Source organism: Xiphophorus maculatus, chromosome 12 (assembly GCF_002775205.1).
Source record: "Xiphophorus maculatus strain JP 163 A chromosome 12, X_maculatus-5.0-male, whole genome shotgun sequence".
In the NCBI taxonomy this organism is placed as follows: domain Eukaryota; kingdom Metazoa; phylum Chordata; class Actinopteri; order Cyprinodontiformes; family Poeciliidae; genus Xiphophorus; species Xiphophorus maculatus.
The window spans coordinates 1,702,586-1,718,574 of NC_036454.1; the positions used below are offsets into that span (position 1 = coordinate 1,702,586).

General features: G+C 48.3%; 1 protein-coding gene across 1 annotated transcript in view; it reads left to right on the plus strand.

The window, feature by feature from the left end:
• c5 (complement C5) overlaps positions 1-15,989 on the plus strand; it is a 31,275-nt gene that overhangs the window by 14,694 nt on the left and 592 nt on the right. The window contains exons 29-40 of the mRNA XM_023343286.1: positions 28-152; positions 467-547; positions 641-793; positions 874-936; positions 1,008-1,092; positions 1,184-1,223; positions 1,294-1,396; positions 8,900-8,974; positions 9,530-9,635; positions 14,378-14,461; positions 14,541-14,630; positions 15,709-15,798. Of these exons, the coding sequence (XP_023199054.1) occupies positions 28-152; positions 467-547; positions 641-793; positions 874-936; positions 1,008-1,092; positions 1,184-1,223; positions 1,294-1,396; positions 8,900-8,974; positions 9,530-9,635; positions 14,378-14,461; positions 14,541-14,630; positions 15,709-15,798 (1,095 nt within the window). The remainder of the gene's footprint in view (positions 1-27; positions 153-466; positions 548-640; positions 794-873; positions 937-1,007; positions 1,093-1,183; positions 1,224-1,293; positions 1,397-8,899; positions 8,975-9,529; positions 9,636-14,377; positions 14,462-14,540; positions 14,631-15,708; positions 15,799-15,989) is intronic.

Below are 15,989 nucleotides of genomic sequence, written 5' to 3' on the forward strand. Positions count from 1 at the left end.
TGTCATGATGCTGCTTTCTGTGTTCAGGGAACCCGGTTGTGCTGCGGTACTGGCAGGAGCCCAGCGTGACGGCTGATTGGTTGAAGCCTGATAAATCCAGTGGTCAGACGGTGGAGATGACGGCGTACGTCCTGCTGACCGTCCTGCTCAAGGTGCAAACAGCTTCCACTTCATAAGGCTGATGAAACCATTCAATTTACATTTATAATATCACACAATCATTTCCTCTCTCCGCCTGTAGAGGGCGGTGTTTCTGCCGTTCCTCTCTCCGCCTGTAGAGGGCGGTGTTTCTGCTGTTCCTCTCTCCGCCTGTAGAGGGCGATGTTTCTGCTGTTCCTCTCTCCGCCTGTAGAGGGCGGTGTTTCTGCCGTTCCTCTCTCCGCCTGTAGAGGGCGGTGTTTCTGCGGTTCCTCTCTCCGCCTGTAGAGGGCGGGGTTGCCTCAGTAACTTGGTTTGTCTCTTAAAGGGGAGGATCCAATACGCCAACCCCGTGATTTCCTGGCTGACTCAGGATCAGCACTACGGAGAAGGTTTCTACTCCATCAAGGTAAACGTGTTCCACTCCACCAGCGGAGGGCGACATTGAGTTCTACACCCAGCTCAGCTTCCTTTCTTCTTCGGTGGTGGTGTGTGACATCAGGACATGGCTCTGACCCTGGAGGCCCTCACAGAGTACAGCAGGGTCGTTCCTAGAGCTGCACTCAACCAGGACATCAACATCCGCTATAGCAGGCAGGAAGTGCTGAGCCGAGTCCAGCTGAGCCGCAGCCGCCCGGTGGCCCCGCCCCTCCAGGTGAGGCTGAGCCCACCTGGAGGGGAGGGGCCACAGCCCCAACAGAACTACTCACTTCACCTCCTCTGTTTCTGTCAAAGATAACAAAGGATGATGACATCATCGTGAGCACCGGTTATGGGAGGGGCGTGTCCAGTGTGAAGGTGGGAGGAGCTTGTTGTGGTCACCTGACAGGTGAGACGTCCTCCCAGTAACAGTCTATCTGTGTCTCCAGATGAAGACGGTTTACTACCAGACTACGGCGTCCACGCAGACCTCCTGTAACTTTGACCTGACCATCGAGCTGGTCGGACCCATCAGTACGTCCTCCCCAAGGCCCTCGCCCCCCATGCTGGATTTAAGGAAACTCTGTTTGATCTTTCCACCTCATGTTCTTGCTCTGCTCCTCAGATGAAACCGTGCAGCCTCCTCACCTGGTCGCCTGTGTGAAGTAAGAAGGTAAAACCTGACCCGGTCGGCCCGGATCCTCAGTGGTGGACGCTGTGACCTTTGTGTTCCAGGTACCGACCTCCACCCAACGAGGATTACACCGAGTCGCTTCTGACCGTCATGAAGATCCAGCTGCCCACAGGCATGGAGCCGTACCTGGAGGACCTGAGACAGGTAATCAGCCTGGCAGGTAAACGGCCTCCAGACGCTTTGACGTCTCTCAGTCCGGTTTCCATGGCTACCATGGAGACCGCCATCGTTAAAGTGTTCAATGACATCCACATAAATACAAATCATTGAAGAAGTGCTGGTTCTGGTTCTGTTGGACCTCAGCAGCCCTGAATAGGATTACCACTCCACCGGAAAATACCGTTAAATGTGGCGTCCCGTATTGGACCGATACATAACTGTCCGATAGACAGGCCTCACACACATCAACACTAAATGTAACAATAATGACCAAAATAAAACAGGAAATATTAAGGTCAGCTAAATTCTGGTGGCGGGAGCTAAAGGACCCCAGAACGCTACGGTTGCCTAGAGACGGTTGCTACGCCGCTGCTATCAACCCGCGTCTTTTTAAATGACCACCCGATACTGCGCCGTCCTCAGAAACAAAGACTGGCAGAAATCCAGACGTGAGGAGGAAGACGCTCATTCCAGGCTGAACAATGTCAGTGAGGATGGACGATGTGTCCATCGATGGACACAAAAGTGTCCGTCGTGGCGCCGTGTGCTGCTGTATGATAGACAGAGTGGATCAGGAGAGGAACCGCAGACCCGTCAGAACCTAAAGAACCAGACATCAGAGTCTCTTCATCCTCAATCATCTCCTGAGGCTCATATGGTACAGAACATTTGATCATTGATCAGTTTTTCATTGAGCTTTTAGTAAACTATTAATGCTTTGATTATTTGCTTGGATGTTAAGTTTGGATGATACTTTATTTAATATGTAGTAGCATTAGCCAAAATTATATGAATGCCCATTTAAAGAACAAATCATGCTAATAGATTAACAGTACATTCATATTTCCAACATTAGAAAAGTTTGTTAGGACTTTCTGTGTGTTTTATTCAGAAATATTTATATATTTTATGAATAATTGTTCATTGGTCATTTAATGTATTATTTCACTATTATTTTATTAACGTGGTTTACCAGTTTGGATAACCTGACTTCCTATCAATGAAGAAAAATCATGCTAACCAAAAATGAACCAGACCTGCAGCCCAGGGGCGGATCTAGACGGGGGCCGAGAGGGGAACAAAAGAAATTATGCTAAATGTTTTTTGTTAATACTCAGTGGTGATTTTTTTAACCTTCACAATTTTACTTTAACAATGAATTAAACATTATACTGCTGCACTTTTAGCTGCTGTGTTGAGATGGGATTAGGGCTGAAATGATTCCTCGATTATTAAAATTCCTCCAGGGAAATTTATCTGCCTCGAAGCTTCATTAAGTTATATTTTATTATTCAATGCGCCGTGTTCCGGCCGGGTCGTTATTTGCGTTGCCCAGCGCTCTCACTCCCGCCTGAGTTGTTGATGAAAGCTAAGTGTTGGCAGCATAAGGTCCAGTTTTCAAGTTCGGCCTGGGAGGATTTTATTGATTCATGATAATGTCCGGGTTTGTGTCATTTTTGGGGGACCAATAAGCATCTTTAAAATGACTGGCGCCATGCCTGGAGTACGGCAGCTTTTCTCCTCCCGGAGCTGCTGGTTCAGAGCGAACGGCGGGACCAACCTGCAGGTGTATTTATACAGGTGAGCGGATAGACTGAACACGGCGGGCGGCTGAGCAGGTGATGGTTACAGTGTAAGTGTAGCTTTACGGACGAACCGGAAAATGTATTTCATATCGTCCCGGTCGCCACTAACGGATGGCGAAGCTCATCGTGGCGTTACAGAAATGATGCGTTTCTGTGTGTGATGAACGAAGGAGTCAAATCCCGTCGCTAACATGAACATACAGCTATAAATGTCTGGGCAAGGTCAGAGTTCAGGTATTAAACTCACTGAAGATGAATACAGAAACCAAAAGCTGGAGCATAGACATTTTTATAAGTGTATTTGTGAGCCTGCCTCTTTATTCGCCAGCTATAAGGGACCAGACTTGTATCATCAGCACCTTAATTCAGACGACAATTTGCAATGCAAAATATTATGCTTAGCGAGTTTTTGCAATGGGCAATGCAGTACTTAATTAATTTAGAATTATTTTTATATTTATGAATGAAATTGTGGACAGCATTGGCTTTATTTATTTGAAGAGTATTTTGTAGTTGTTCAGTACAAAATGTTGTATATGTGCAAAATATTTTATAAATAATGGGTTAGTCTGATTCTTGTACTTTCTGCTGCTAGCACTAGGCTAACACGTTAGCTTTGGTTGTATTTACCCAGAATGCTCTGTGCTGTAGTCCACTTCCTGCGTTCGGAGCCGTCTCCGGTCCGCTTGGCGTTCACAAACTGAACCAGAGTTCTCTTCAACCGAACCCAGACCGAGGTTTGGAGGACCAGAGGTCAGAGGTCGATTAGCGTTCACACCTCACCAACCGAACCGGAGTTTCTAGTTTCTAACTTTAATGGAAGTGGACTAAATGCTCCCATAGAGAACTGGGATTTTTTTGTTTCAATAGGAAGCTTCTCATTGAAGAGGTCAGAGGTCACATGTGGGATTCCCCAAGTTTCAGTCCTAGGACCTCTAATGCTCAAAATCTACATGCTCCCACAGGCTCAGGTTATAACAGGAAATAAGATTAGCTACCATAATTACGCAGGTGATACTGAGCTCTACATTATGATGCCACCAGGTGACCTTTGACCCCATCCAATTAGTGAACAGATGCTGAGAACAGATAAATGTGTGGATGAGCCAAAACGTTCTCCAGCTGAACAGAAACAAAACTGAAGTTATTATTTTTGGACCTAAAGAGGAGGAATCTAGATCAGTGGAGCCCAAAGTGGGTCCTTTGGCTCGGCATCCTGGATGTTCTAGTTCCCTCCCTGCTGGTATAACAACCATTTCAGCAGGTCAATGTTCTCCTAATGATCCATCATTGGATCCAGGTGCGTTAAACCAGGGAGAGACTAAAACACGCAGGATAAAACACCAGGACCCATGTTGGACACCCCTGATATAGAGTTATAGATCTAGAGTATTAGGATCTAGAGTTATAGGTCTAGAGTCAGCTTCAGTTGTTCCAGCTATAAACCAGAGATCAGGCTGACCTCTGACCTGACCCTCCAGATCCACAGAAAGGTGGCCTTCTATCAGCTGCAGAAGGTTTCCAGGATCAGGACTAATGAAACTCATGTTTCTGTTGTGGCTTTGACTCCTGCAGCAGCGTCTTCTCTGGTTAACAAAGAAAAATTTTTTATATATATTTATAAATCAACCACACACATTTAAACCCCCTGGCATCATAGCTCGCATTGTGTACAGTCTTTTTTTCCCCCAAGATGGCGGCGCACGCAGTTGCAGTGGCTCATTGCTCTCTCGGTCGGTGCTATGTTATGTTTGGCTGCTTGTGTACGTGTTGATTTGTGTTCCGTCATGTCGGACAAACAAAATATACAGTCGGGACGATCTCCTGACGATCGGTTCCCGCTACGAACGAGATGTTACAGCTGATTTTCAACGCTTGTTCAATATTCCGTGGGACATAGCGAGGAGCCCCGGCGCGCCGTGGATTACCATCCCAGCAGGGGGGAAGCGACGGCGGCGTAGAGAGAGAAGGCAGAAGCGGGGCTGCAGGGCCGGCCTGCTAGCTAGGCTACGGAGGCAACCACACAAACCACCGCTCCCCAGCCTGTTTCTCTCCAACGCCAGATCCCTGGCAAACAAGATGGATGAACTGAGACTACAGGCTGCATCTCACAGCGCAGTGAAGGACAGCTGTATTCTTCTGATCACGGAGACCTGGCTGCATCCAGACGTAGCGGACTCTGCCATCGAGCTAGCAGGCTACACAGTACAGCGCCGCGACAGAACGAAGGACTCCGGTAAGAGCAGAGGAGGAGGCTCTGTGTACGTGAACAACACCTGGTTACTAACACAGCGACTGTCATCAGCCATTGCTCCCCAGACCTGGAGTATGTGACTGTTAGATGTAGACCAATATACCTCCCCAGAGAGTTCACCGTAGTCATGGTAACCGCTGTTTACATCCCACCGGATGCTAATGCTAAAACAGCTATTGGACTTTTGCATGGCAGCACTAGCCATCTGCAGAGCATCTATCCAGATGCTGTGCACATCATAGCGGGGACTTCAGCCATGCAGACTTGAAGACGGCGCTCCCCAAATTCCACCAGATGTAAAGTGTGCTACAAGAGAGGCTAACACTCTGGACAAAGTCTACTTCAACATCAAGCTAGGCTACAGGGCTAGACCACTTCCTCACCTGGGTCAGTCGGATCACCTGTCCCTTCCTCACCTGGGTCAGTCGGATCACCTGTCCCTGCATTTAATTCCTGCTTATGCCCCCCTCAGGAAAACTGCTCCAACCATTACCAAACCATCAAATCCTGGCCCCAGGATGCGACACAGCAGCTGCAGGACTGTTTCGACAAACTGGGATGTTTTTGAACATCAGGACCTGGAGGTTTTTACAGACAGTGTACTGTGCTATATCAAGAACTGTATTGACACTGTAGCTGCGGATAAACACATCTGGGTCTTCCCAAACCAGAAGCCCTGGATGACTCAGGAGGTCCAGCGACTGCTAAAGACCAGGAATGCCGCCTTCAGGTCTGGGGACAGGACCGTCTACAGTACAGCCCGAGTTAACTTGAAGAGCGGCATCAGAATGGCTAAGTCTGACTACAGGAGGAGGATAGAGGGCTACCTTGACAGCAACAACAGCAGGCAGGTGTGGCAGGGAATCCAGCATTTCACCAACTACAGGACCAACCTCACAGCTGCGGAAGGCGACGCCACGCTGGCAGAGGAGCTGAACCTCTTCTTTGCCTGCTTTGAGGTGAAGCCAACAGAGGCAGCCACACTACACCAAGCGACCCACAACAGACCCACAACACCACACCCCTCGTTGTAGAGGAGTACGAGGTGAGGCGCACACTGCGGGCTGTCAACCCAAGGAAGGCTGCTGGACCTGATGGCGTCCCTGGACGTGTCCTGAAAGACTGCACCGATCAGCTGGCTGGAGTCTTCACCAGGATCTTCAACCAGTCCCTAGCCCTGTCTACAGTCCCATCCTGCCTGAAATCTTCCACCATAGTCCCCATACCCAAGAAACCTCACATCTCCTGCCTCAACGACTACCGGCCAGTGGCACTAACCCCTGTGGTGACGAAGTGTTTTGAAAAGCTGGTCCGGGGTCACATCACAGCACTTCTCCCTCCTGGCTTTGACCCCCACCAGTTTGCCTACAGAGCCAACAGATCCACAGAGGACGCTGTGATCACGGCCCTCCATGCTGCTCTGTCACATCTGGAGCAGCAGGGGAGCTATGTGCAGATGCTCTTTGTAGACTACAGCTCTGCTTTTAATACCATCCTCCCTCACAGACTGGTGGACAAACTGGGGGACCTGGGCCTCCCTCACTCCACCTGCATGTGGATCCTGAGCTTCCTGACCAACCGACAGCAGAGAGTTAGGGTGGGAAAACATACATCCACTGCCCTCAGCCTTAGTACTGGCTCTCCACAGGGCTGTGTGCTGAGTCCCCTGCTCTATTGTCTGTACACATACGACTGCACCTCTGCCCACCACAGCAACACCATCATCAAGTTTGCTGATGACACCACAGTGGTGGGGCTCATCTCAGGAGGCGACGAGTCCGCCTACAGGGGAGAGGTGGAGCGGCTGTTGCAGTGGTGCAGGGAGAACAATCTGCTCCTCAACAACTCAAAGACAAAAGAACTCATAATAGATTACAGGAGGAATGAAACGGACATTACACCACTAACCATTGGGGGAAAATGTGTGGAGAGGGTAGCTGATTTCCGTTTCCTGGGGGTCCACATTGAGCAGGGCCTCACATGGAACATGAACACCTTGGAGCTGATAAAAAAGGCCCAGCAAAGACTGAACTTCCTGAGGGTTCTCAGGAGGAACAGCATCAAGGAGAAGCTGCTGGTGTCCTTCTACAAGTGCTCCATAGAGAGCATACTGACCTACTGTATCTGCGTCTGGTATAACAGCAGCACTACGGCTCAAAGGAAAGCTCTCCAAAGGGTTGTGAATACAGCCCAAAAAATCATTGGCTGCCCTCTCCCCTCACTGGAGGACCTGCACAGCGACCGCTGTCTAAGAAAAGCACAACACATCACAAAGGACACTTCTCACCCCGGACCTTCTCTGTTCACACTGCTGCCTTCAGGCAGAAGATACAGAGCAACCAGAACCAGAACCAACGTCTCAGAGACAGTTTCTACCCGACAGCAATAACAAAACTAAATGCAATCAAAAACAACCATTAATCATCATGAATGATGGATGTGAGAATGTGGCTGTTCTTATTTATTTGTTTTTTTTTTCAGTTATTTGTTAATTCTTACATTGTGTGTGAATTGTGAGACAGTTATTTTTTGTTTTTAAGCATATGTCGTCAAGATGGCGCCGGCGCAGCTGGCTGCCTGCAGATGCAGCTCCCGTCGTGTGTGTTTGTCTGTGTATATTTGCTGAAACCGATTAAGGATCCGTGCTTGAAGAACCGATAGATCATCAGTTAAGCTTTCCACAATGGCCGGATGTGGTTCTGTCGCTGTTCTCCGCGTTCTTCTGCTACTTTTTCTACTCTTGGTTGCGGAGAACCTCGCCCAGCGGAGTAGCGGCATTGTTTGCTCGCGTGAACGGCTGATTGCGCTGTGTGGGCCTCTGCTGCTGCCCGGAGACAGGCCTGTGGTCCGGAGGAGTTACGGAGGAGACGACGGGGCTGCAGGTCTGGAGTTAAACGGAGGGAGAAGAGGAGACGGCGCAGGCCAGTGGTACCGGCGATTATTGTGGGGAACGTGAGGTCTTTGGTAAATTGGACAGACGAACTCACGGCGCTGGTTAGGACCCAGAAGGAGTACTGGGAGTGCAGTACCTCTGCTTCACGGAAACCTGGCTGCACTCGCTTATTCCGGACTACAGCATGGAGGTTCCTGGATTTTCCTTGGTGCGGGGGGACAGGGACTATTCCAAGAGTCGGAAGAAGAGGGGCGGCGGGATTGCACTTTATGTGAGTGAGAGGTGGTGTAATCCCGGCCATGTTAACGTGAAGGAACAGATTTGTAGCCCGGACATTGAACTTCTGGCTGTGGGAATGCGGCCGTGTTATTTACCGAGGGAGTTTACGTCCGCCATTTTGATCGCTGTTTACATTCCCCCATCAGCTGATGCAGCGGTGGCCTGTGACGTCATCAGCGCTACCGCAGCCAAACTCCAGACTCAACACCCGGACGTTGTTATTGTGTCTTGTCTCTATGCTGTAACTGCGAAGTAATTTCCTGCTGGGATGAATAAAGTACTTCTATTCTATTCTATATGCACTGACTGATGGCACCTTTTAAATTTCGTTGTTCTTGTGACAATGACAATAAAAATTTATCTATCTATCTATTTTAAGGTTTACCTTAAATCTCATTCTGTGTTTTTTTTATCTAATCTTTTGGTTTTATGAATTTCTGAGGAGATTCTGAACTTTTCTTCCTGCTGGTCTTCAGTTCACAGACGGAGAGTACCCGTCTATCTCCCACTATCAGCTCCAGGGAGACACCGTCATCATCCAGATGGACTCTGTGAGTACCTAACCCTCAGCTCTGGACTTTGACTAGGCTATTGCAGCACCTCGCTTCTACTGGTTCAAGGTTGTGACCTTTAATCTTCCAACTGAGGCCTTTAGAGTCAGAGATGGAGCTCCTCGTCTCTCTGAGCTTCATGCTCTGACCTCTGACCCTGAGCTGAATCTTCCGGAACATTGAAACGGTTTCCTCTCTGGAATAATCCAATTTTACCTTTTCCTGTTATCTTAATTTTGTTATTTTATTTTATTTTAATTTTCTTCTATTTGCTTTTTAGTATTTAATATTTTTAACTTATTAATTTTAATTTTTAATTATTTTAAGTTCTTGTTATTAGTTTTTATCGTCTTGGGAATAATCTTATTCTCTCTAGAATGACAGACTTCAGGTAGATGACCGTTGACCTTTCCCAGGAGCAGTTGCTTCTTTCAGGTCATCACTGATGTTTTTCCATCTTGGCATTGTGCTAACCTACACCTGATGATGATGATGATGATGATGATAAGAAGCCTTCGACAGTATTTGTGTTATTTCCCGTCTTTTGGCCCTCAGGTTCCCTCTGAGGGCTTCCTGTGTGTGGGGTTTCGGGTCAGAACCAGGTTTATGGTGATTGGTGCTGCTGAGTCCCTGATGACTGTCACAGAACCTCAGGACAAAGGTGAGCCTGCAGTGAATGCTTCTCGATGTGAAGGAGCAGCGACTCTACTCTGAGTCCCTCCCGGATGACTGAGCTTCTCACCCTATCTCTAAGGGAGAGCCCAGCCACCCTACAGAGAAAACCCATTTCGGCCGCTTGTATCCGCGATCTCGTTCTTTCGGTCATGACTCAAAGCTCATGACAATAGATGAGGGTGGGAACGTAGATCGACCGGTAAATCGAGAGTTTCGCTTTTTGGCTCAGCTCTCTCTTCACCACGACGGACCGGTACAGCGCCGCTTGACGGCAGACGCTGCGCCAATCCGCCTGTCGATCTCCTGCTCCCTTCTTCCCCCATTTGTGAACAAGATCCCGAGATACTTGAACTCCGCAGAAAGCAGAGGTGCTATCCTAAGGCCAATAAATCGGATCCCCTCAACACTTCAGCTGCGCCTAGAAATTCTGTCCATAAAAGTAATGACCAGAATTGGTGACAAAGGGCAGCCCTGACGGAGTCCAACTGTCACCGGGAAACGAGCCTGACTTACTGACATACTCTGACACCCTCCATAGGGCTCCCCGAGGGACACGGTCGAGCGCCTTCTCCAAGTCCACAAAACACATGTAGACCGGTTGGGCGAACTCCCAGAACCCTCCAGGACCCTGCCGAGGGTCTAGAGGTGGTCCAGTGTTCCATGACCAGAACCAGAACCACACTGCTCTTCCTGAATCCGAGGTTCGACTGTCCAACGGACCCTCCTCTCCAGGACCCCTGAATAGACCTGGCCAGGGAGGCTTAAGAGTGTGACCCCTCTATAATTGGAGCACACCCTCCGGTCCCCCTTTTTGAACAGGGGGACCACCACCCCAGTCTGCCAATCCAGGGGAACTGCCCCTGATGTCCATGCAATATTGCAGAGTCTAGTCAGCCAACACAACCCTACAACATCCAGAGCTTTAAGGAACTCCGGGCGGATCTCATACACCCCCGGGGCCCTGCCACCGAGGAGCTTTTTAACCACCTCGGCGACCTCGTCCCCAGCGATTGGAGAGCTCAACCCAGAGTCCCCAGGCTCAGCTTCTTCAATGGAAGGCATGTTGGTGGGATTGAGGAGGTCTTCGAAGTATTCTGCCCACCGGCCCACAATGTCCCGAGTTGAGGTCAGCAGCACACCATCCCCACTATAAACAGTGTTGGTGCTGCACTGCTTCCCCCCCCTGAGACGCCGGATGGTGGACCAGAATCGCCTTGAAGTTGTGCGGAAGTCTTTCTCCATGGCCTCTCCAAACTCCTCCCATGCCCGAGTTTTTGCCTCAGCAACCACCCGAGCTGCATGCCGCTTCGCCCGCCGGTACCCATCAGCTGCTTCTGGAGTCCCACAGGACAAAAACGCCCAATAGGACTCCTTCTTCAGCCTGACAGCATCCCTCACCGAAGGTGTCCACCAAAGGGTTCGAGGGTTGCCGCCGCGACAGGCACCGACAACCTTGGGGCCACAGCTCCGATCAGCCGCCTCAACAATGGAGACACGGAACATGGTCCACTCAGACTCCATGTCCCCCACCTCCCCCAGGACGTGTTCAAAGTTTTGCCGGAGATGGGAGTTAAAGCTCCGTCTCACAGGGGATTCCGCCAGACGTTCCCAGCAGACCCTCACAGCAAGTTTGGGCCGCCAGGTCTGACCGGCTTCCTCCCCCACCACCGGAGCCAACTCACCACCAGGTAGTGGTCAGTGGACAGCTCCGCACCTGTCTTCACCCGAGTGTCCAAGACATACGGCCGCAGATCCGATGAAACAATGACAAAGTCGATCATCGAACTGCGGCCTAGGGTGTCCTGGTGCCAAGTGCACATATGGACACCCTTATGCTTGAACATGGTGTTCGTTATGGACAATCCATGACGAGCACAGAAGTCCAACAACAGAACACCGCTCGAGTTCAGATCGGGGGGGCCGTTCCTCCCAACCACGCCCCTCCAGGTCTCACTGTCATTGCCCACGTGAGTGTTGAAGTCCCCCAGCAGAACAAGGGAGTCCCCAGGAGGGGGTCTCTCCAGTACCCCCTCTAAGGACTCCAAAAAGGGTGGGTAATCTGAACTGCTGTTCGGCCCGTAAGCACAAACAATAGTCAGAACCCGGCCCCTCATCTGTTGGCGAAGGGAGCCTACCCTCTCGTTCACTGGAGTAAACACCAACAATAGGCACCAAGATGGGGCAACAAGTATGCCCACTCCTGCCCGGTGCCTCTCACCTTGGGCAACTCCAGAGTGGAAGTATGTCCAGCCCCTCTCAAGGAGACTGGTTCCAGAACCAGAGCCATGTGTCCAGGTGAGACCGACTATTTCTAGCCGGAACCTCTCGACCTCGCTCCGGCTCCTTCCCCACCAGAGAGGTGACTGTTAGAATAATTATCTAAGTTCATTTACTTGTGAGTTTATTTGAAAGGTTATGTTTTCATATTATTATTTTGTGTGTTGTTTACTTGACTCCTTTTCTTCTGTGAAACACTATTAACCATTTTAGGATGTTTGCCTGGAGGCTAGAGACGTTTACACATTCCTGTGGTATCAGCTTTCTGTGGGGCTGATTGGTTGCGGTCAGCCCCATGCCCTTGTAAGGGCATGTCCACAGAAGGTTCCAGAACACCCTGTAGAAAAAGGTCATTGGTCAAATTCTTTGTGTGACTATGTGAAAAAGCCCAACCTCCTTCCTTGTATTTTCTAATAAAGCCAAATGCAGACAAAGATCGGGCAGAGTTGATCCCAGACAGTGTTTGACAGCAGCTTTCTGCTTCTGGGCTCAAATTCTCTTCTCCTGCAGAAAAGTAATTGTGTTTCTGGTTGAATCTTTGCAAGTTAGGAATTAAATAAACCTATCAGTGACATTTCACGTCCCAAGAGCCAGCTTCTGCAACCAAGGATCAGACCGGCAGGGCCCCCTCCCTGGGCCACCACCCATCACACTGCACTCGACCCCTTTGGCCCTTCTCACAGGTGGTGGGCCCATGGGAGGGGGAACCCATGTCTCTGGCCGGGCTCCATGGGTAAAAGCCCGGCCACCAGGCGCTCACCATCGTGCCCCTCCTCCAGGCCTGGCTCCAGAGTGGGGCCCCGGTGACTCGTGTCCGGGCGAGGTCCAGTGTTGTTTCTCATCATTGGGGTCTTCAGGCTGCACTTTGTCTGGTCCCTCACCTACGACCTGTCTGCCTTGGGGGACCCTACCAGGCGCAGAAAGCCCCAGACAGCATAGCTCCTGGGATCATTGGGGCCCTCAAACCCCCCCACCACGATAAGGTGACAACTGTCAGATCTATAACCTCACATTCTCACTGGACAAAAATAAAAACACAAGGAGACAGTTAAATTTCTTACAATTGAACGGAGAACTCTGCCCAGGGACATCACCTTATCTCTGTCTCCAGACCAGTTCTAACGTGCTCCTTTGCAATTGCATATTTATTGAGTCGTGGTTTAAGTTACAAATCTTTTGCATAGAAGGTGCGGAAAACAGAAAACACAGCTGACAACACAGTCAGTCACAAGTCACTACTTAAACAATGGTGCCATTCTGCACCAGTTCCCGAGATTCTCTGGGTCATAAAACTTTGACCCTTAGTCTTTGATGTTCTCTCCTGCTAGGTGTCTGCTCCAAACATCTTACACATAACACACACGTTCCGAGAGCAGACCTAGATTCTCACAGTCCTTCAGGTCTCCTAATCTTTAATATTTATATTTATCTAAAAACCTAACAACAGCCCAAGGAGATGCTGGGACATGTAGCATTATATTTGGACCTGAACTGTCTTCTTGTCAGTCAGTAACTGAATGTTAAAGTTTTGCTCAAATTTTTCAGATTAAACTGGATTATTCTGATCTGAGCACTGCTAACTAAAAAGCTGGCTGCGCTAATGCTAAAGCTCTAACTGTTAACATTACATGGGATTTATTTGTGGCTAATGCCAAAATGCTAAATTCACCCATGTTGCCGTCTATGTGTTGATGACGAGCTTCAGGAAGTGATTCTTCGGATCACATCTTTAACTCCCGCTCTCAGTTTTATAGTTGTTTAGTTTTGCTAACTCTGTTGCTGATTTAGCCTGATTAGCTTCTTAACAGTAAGTATCCAAATCTTCAATAAAAATGTAAAACTTTATTCAATGGAAAGTTTACAAAGCAGCCAAGTAAATTAGCGCTTCATAATTTATACAGAAAATTAATTTAGGAGAATCTAAGTGCTCTGAAGGTTACCTGTTAGCAAAGCGCTAAACAGTAGATTGGCTCCGCTGTTAGCGCATTAGCTCAACATTAGTTGAATAACAGCAATCAGAAATAGCCAGCATGTGCTAGTAGGTGTTAGCTGGAAAATTGACAGATATGTTAGATTTTATTCTGTTTTCAGGTTTTTTTTAATTATTCAGTGTGTATTATTTTAATACCGGAGGTTCTATTATGAGATCCATTTGATTTAATAATTCAACCCACCATAAATCTCCATACGTTGGCTGTATCCGGGTAGTAGCTAGCAGTTAGCAATGTTAGCTTAAGGTCTGCTACATCTTTGGGTCCTACTGTTGTCCCAGAGCAAACCTGCTTCAAACCCACTCAGGCCGTTAATATTTGGCCCTACCTGAGAACGGTCCCAGTTCCCAGGTTTCCAACCCATTTTAATGTTTTCATTGAGCAAATCTCATAAAATCTTTTTTCTCTGTTTCCATGTTGAAGAGAATCTGCTGCTAACCTGCAACGTTTCTGTTTTCAGGCAGCCTGTGCACCAAGCAGTTCTCCAGCCAGCAGCAGAAGCTGCAGCGCCTCTGTGTGGGCGAACAGTGCCAGTGCATGGCAGGTGAGGCGGGTTTCTGCTCTGATTGGCTGGCTCCAGCTGCAGCTGACCTCATTAAGCTGAGTGCTGTGTGACCTTGTAGCTGCGTGTGCGACCTATAAAGGGAGCGTGGACTTCAGCCTGACTGCAGCCAAACGCATCGAGGAGATCTGCCAGCCGCACATCAAATACGGTGAGAGGCTGGAAGCTGATTGGCTGCTTTTAGCTGCAGCGTTGTTAAAAACAGATGGAGGTTCTCGGATCGGATTGTTATCGGAGGTTAAAGATGACATGATCTGGTCACACCAGCAGCTCTAAACTCACCTGGATGGTTTATAAAGTTGACGGAATTGTGAGACAATAATAATCTAATATGATTTAATTATTATGTTGGAAAAATCCCAACATGCCCCCTAGAGGCTCCTAGAGGAGCTGCATCTGGTCCTCAGCTCTCTCTCTCAGTGGCCCCGCCCTCCTCACAGCAGAACTTTGGTCTGATTGGCCACAAAGCTGCCATGCAGCCAATCACATGTGAGGATTTGGGATCATACCATAGTGTGAAAACAAATGGGGGGCTGACCAACAGCCAGGTGAGGAGACCAGAAATATAACTGATGATTAGTTTAAAGAAGTTATTTATAATAATAATAAATTATTATGGGTGTGCTTAGTAGATTTGAGGTGTTTCAATTTGTTTTTATTTTAAAATTAAAAGTTTGCTTGAAATATTACAGAAAAGTAATAATATCTGGATTAATGAAAGAACAAATACATTAAATTAGGGAAATATGAGGCTTCTCATAAAAACACTGAATGCAAAAGGATTTATTAATGTTCAAACGTTCATATTTACCAAGTTAAGCTAAAGTTTGAGGCTGCAGATAATAAAGTAATATCCATTTTGGAGCTGAACAAACCGGACTTCCCGTCTCCACTGGATCAGATCTTTCACTTAAATTTGATCTGGTGATTGTAACAGCTAACTGCTAGCAGGTATGCTGCTGGCGCTAGCTACATAAATCACTTTATTACACCTAACTACACTTCCTCTTCCTCCACTGATTCCACTGACTGTCATTTTATAAACTTTGACTTTTACCTCAGTGTGTGAAAAATAAATGTATATTTCATGAAAACATGTTTCTCTCTGTGTTTCTGTAAGAACCAGTTGTTGGTTGTTGTTGTGAGGAATACCAGCTCCAGATCAGACCATTGTTCCCAGTTCGTGTTAAATGGTTGGAACCTGATTGGTCTGTCTGCTTCCTCTGCAGCCTTCAATGTGACGGTGAAATCCTCGGCAGCAGAGGGAGACTTTATGACCTACACAGCCACCGTAGTTCAGGTCCTCAAGAAGTCTGAAGGTGAGACTCTGCTTGTTACCATGGAAACGCGGTAGCAACCATGGACGCCGCTGCATGGTCTTTCACCCAGTCACTAACATCAATATGGAGGAAGAATGACTGAAGTTTAGTTTCTTTATTCACTTTTTTCTCTTGTAACGCTTCATGAGGAGCTAAGTGGAGCTAGCATGGAACGTAGCGCAGAGTCAGAG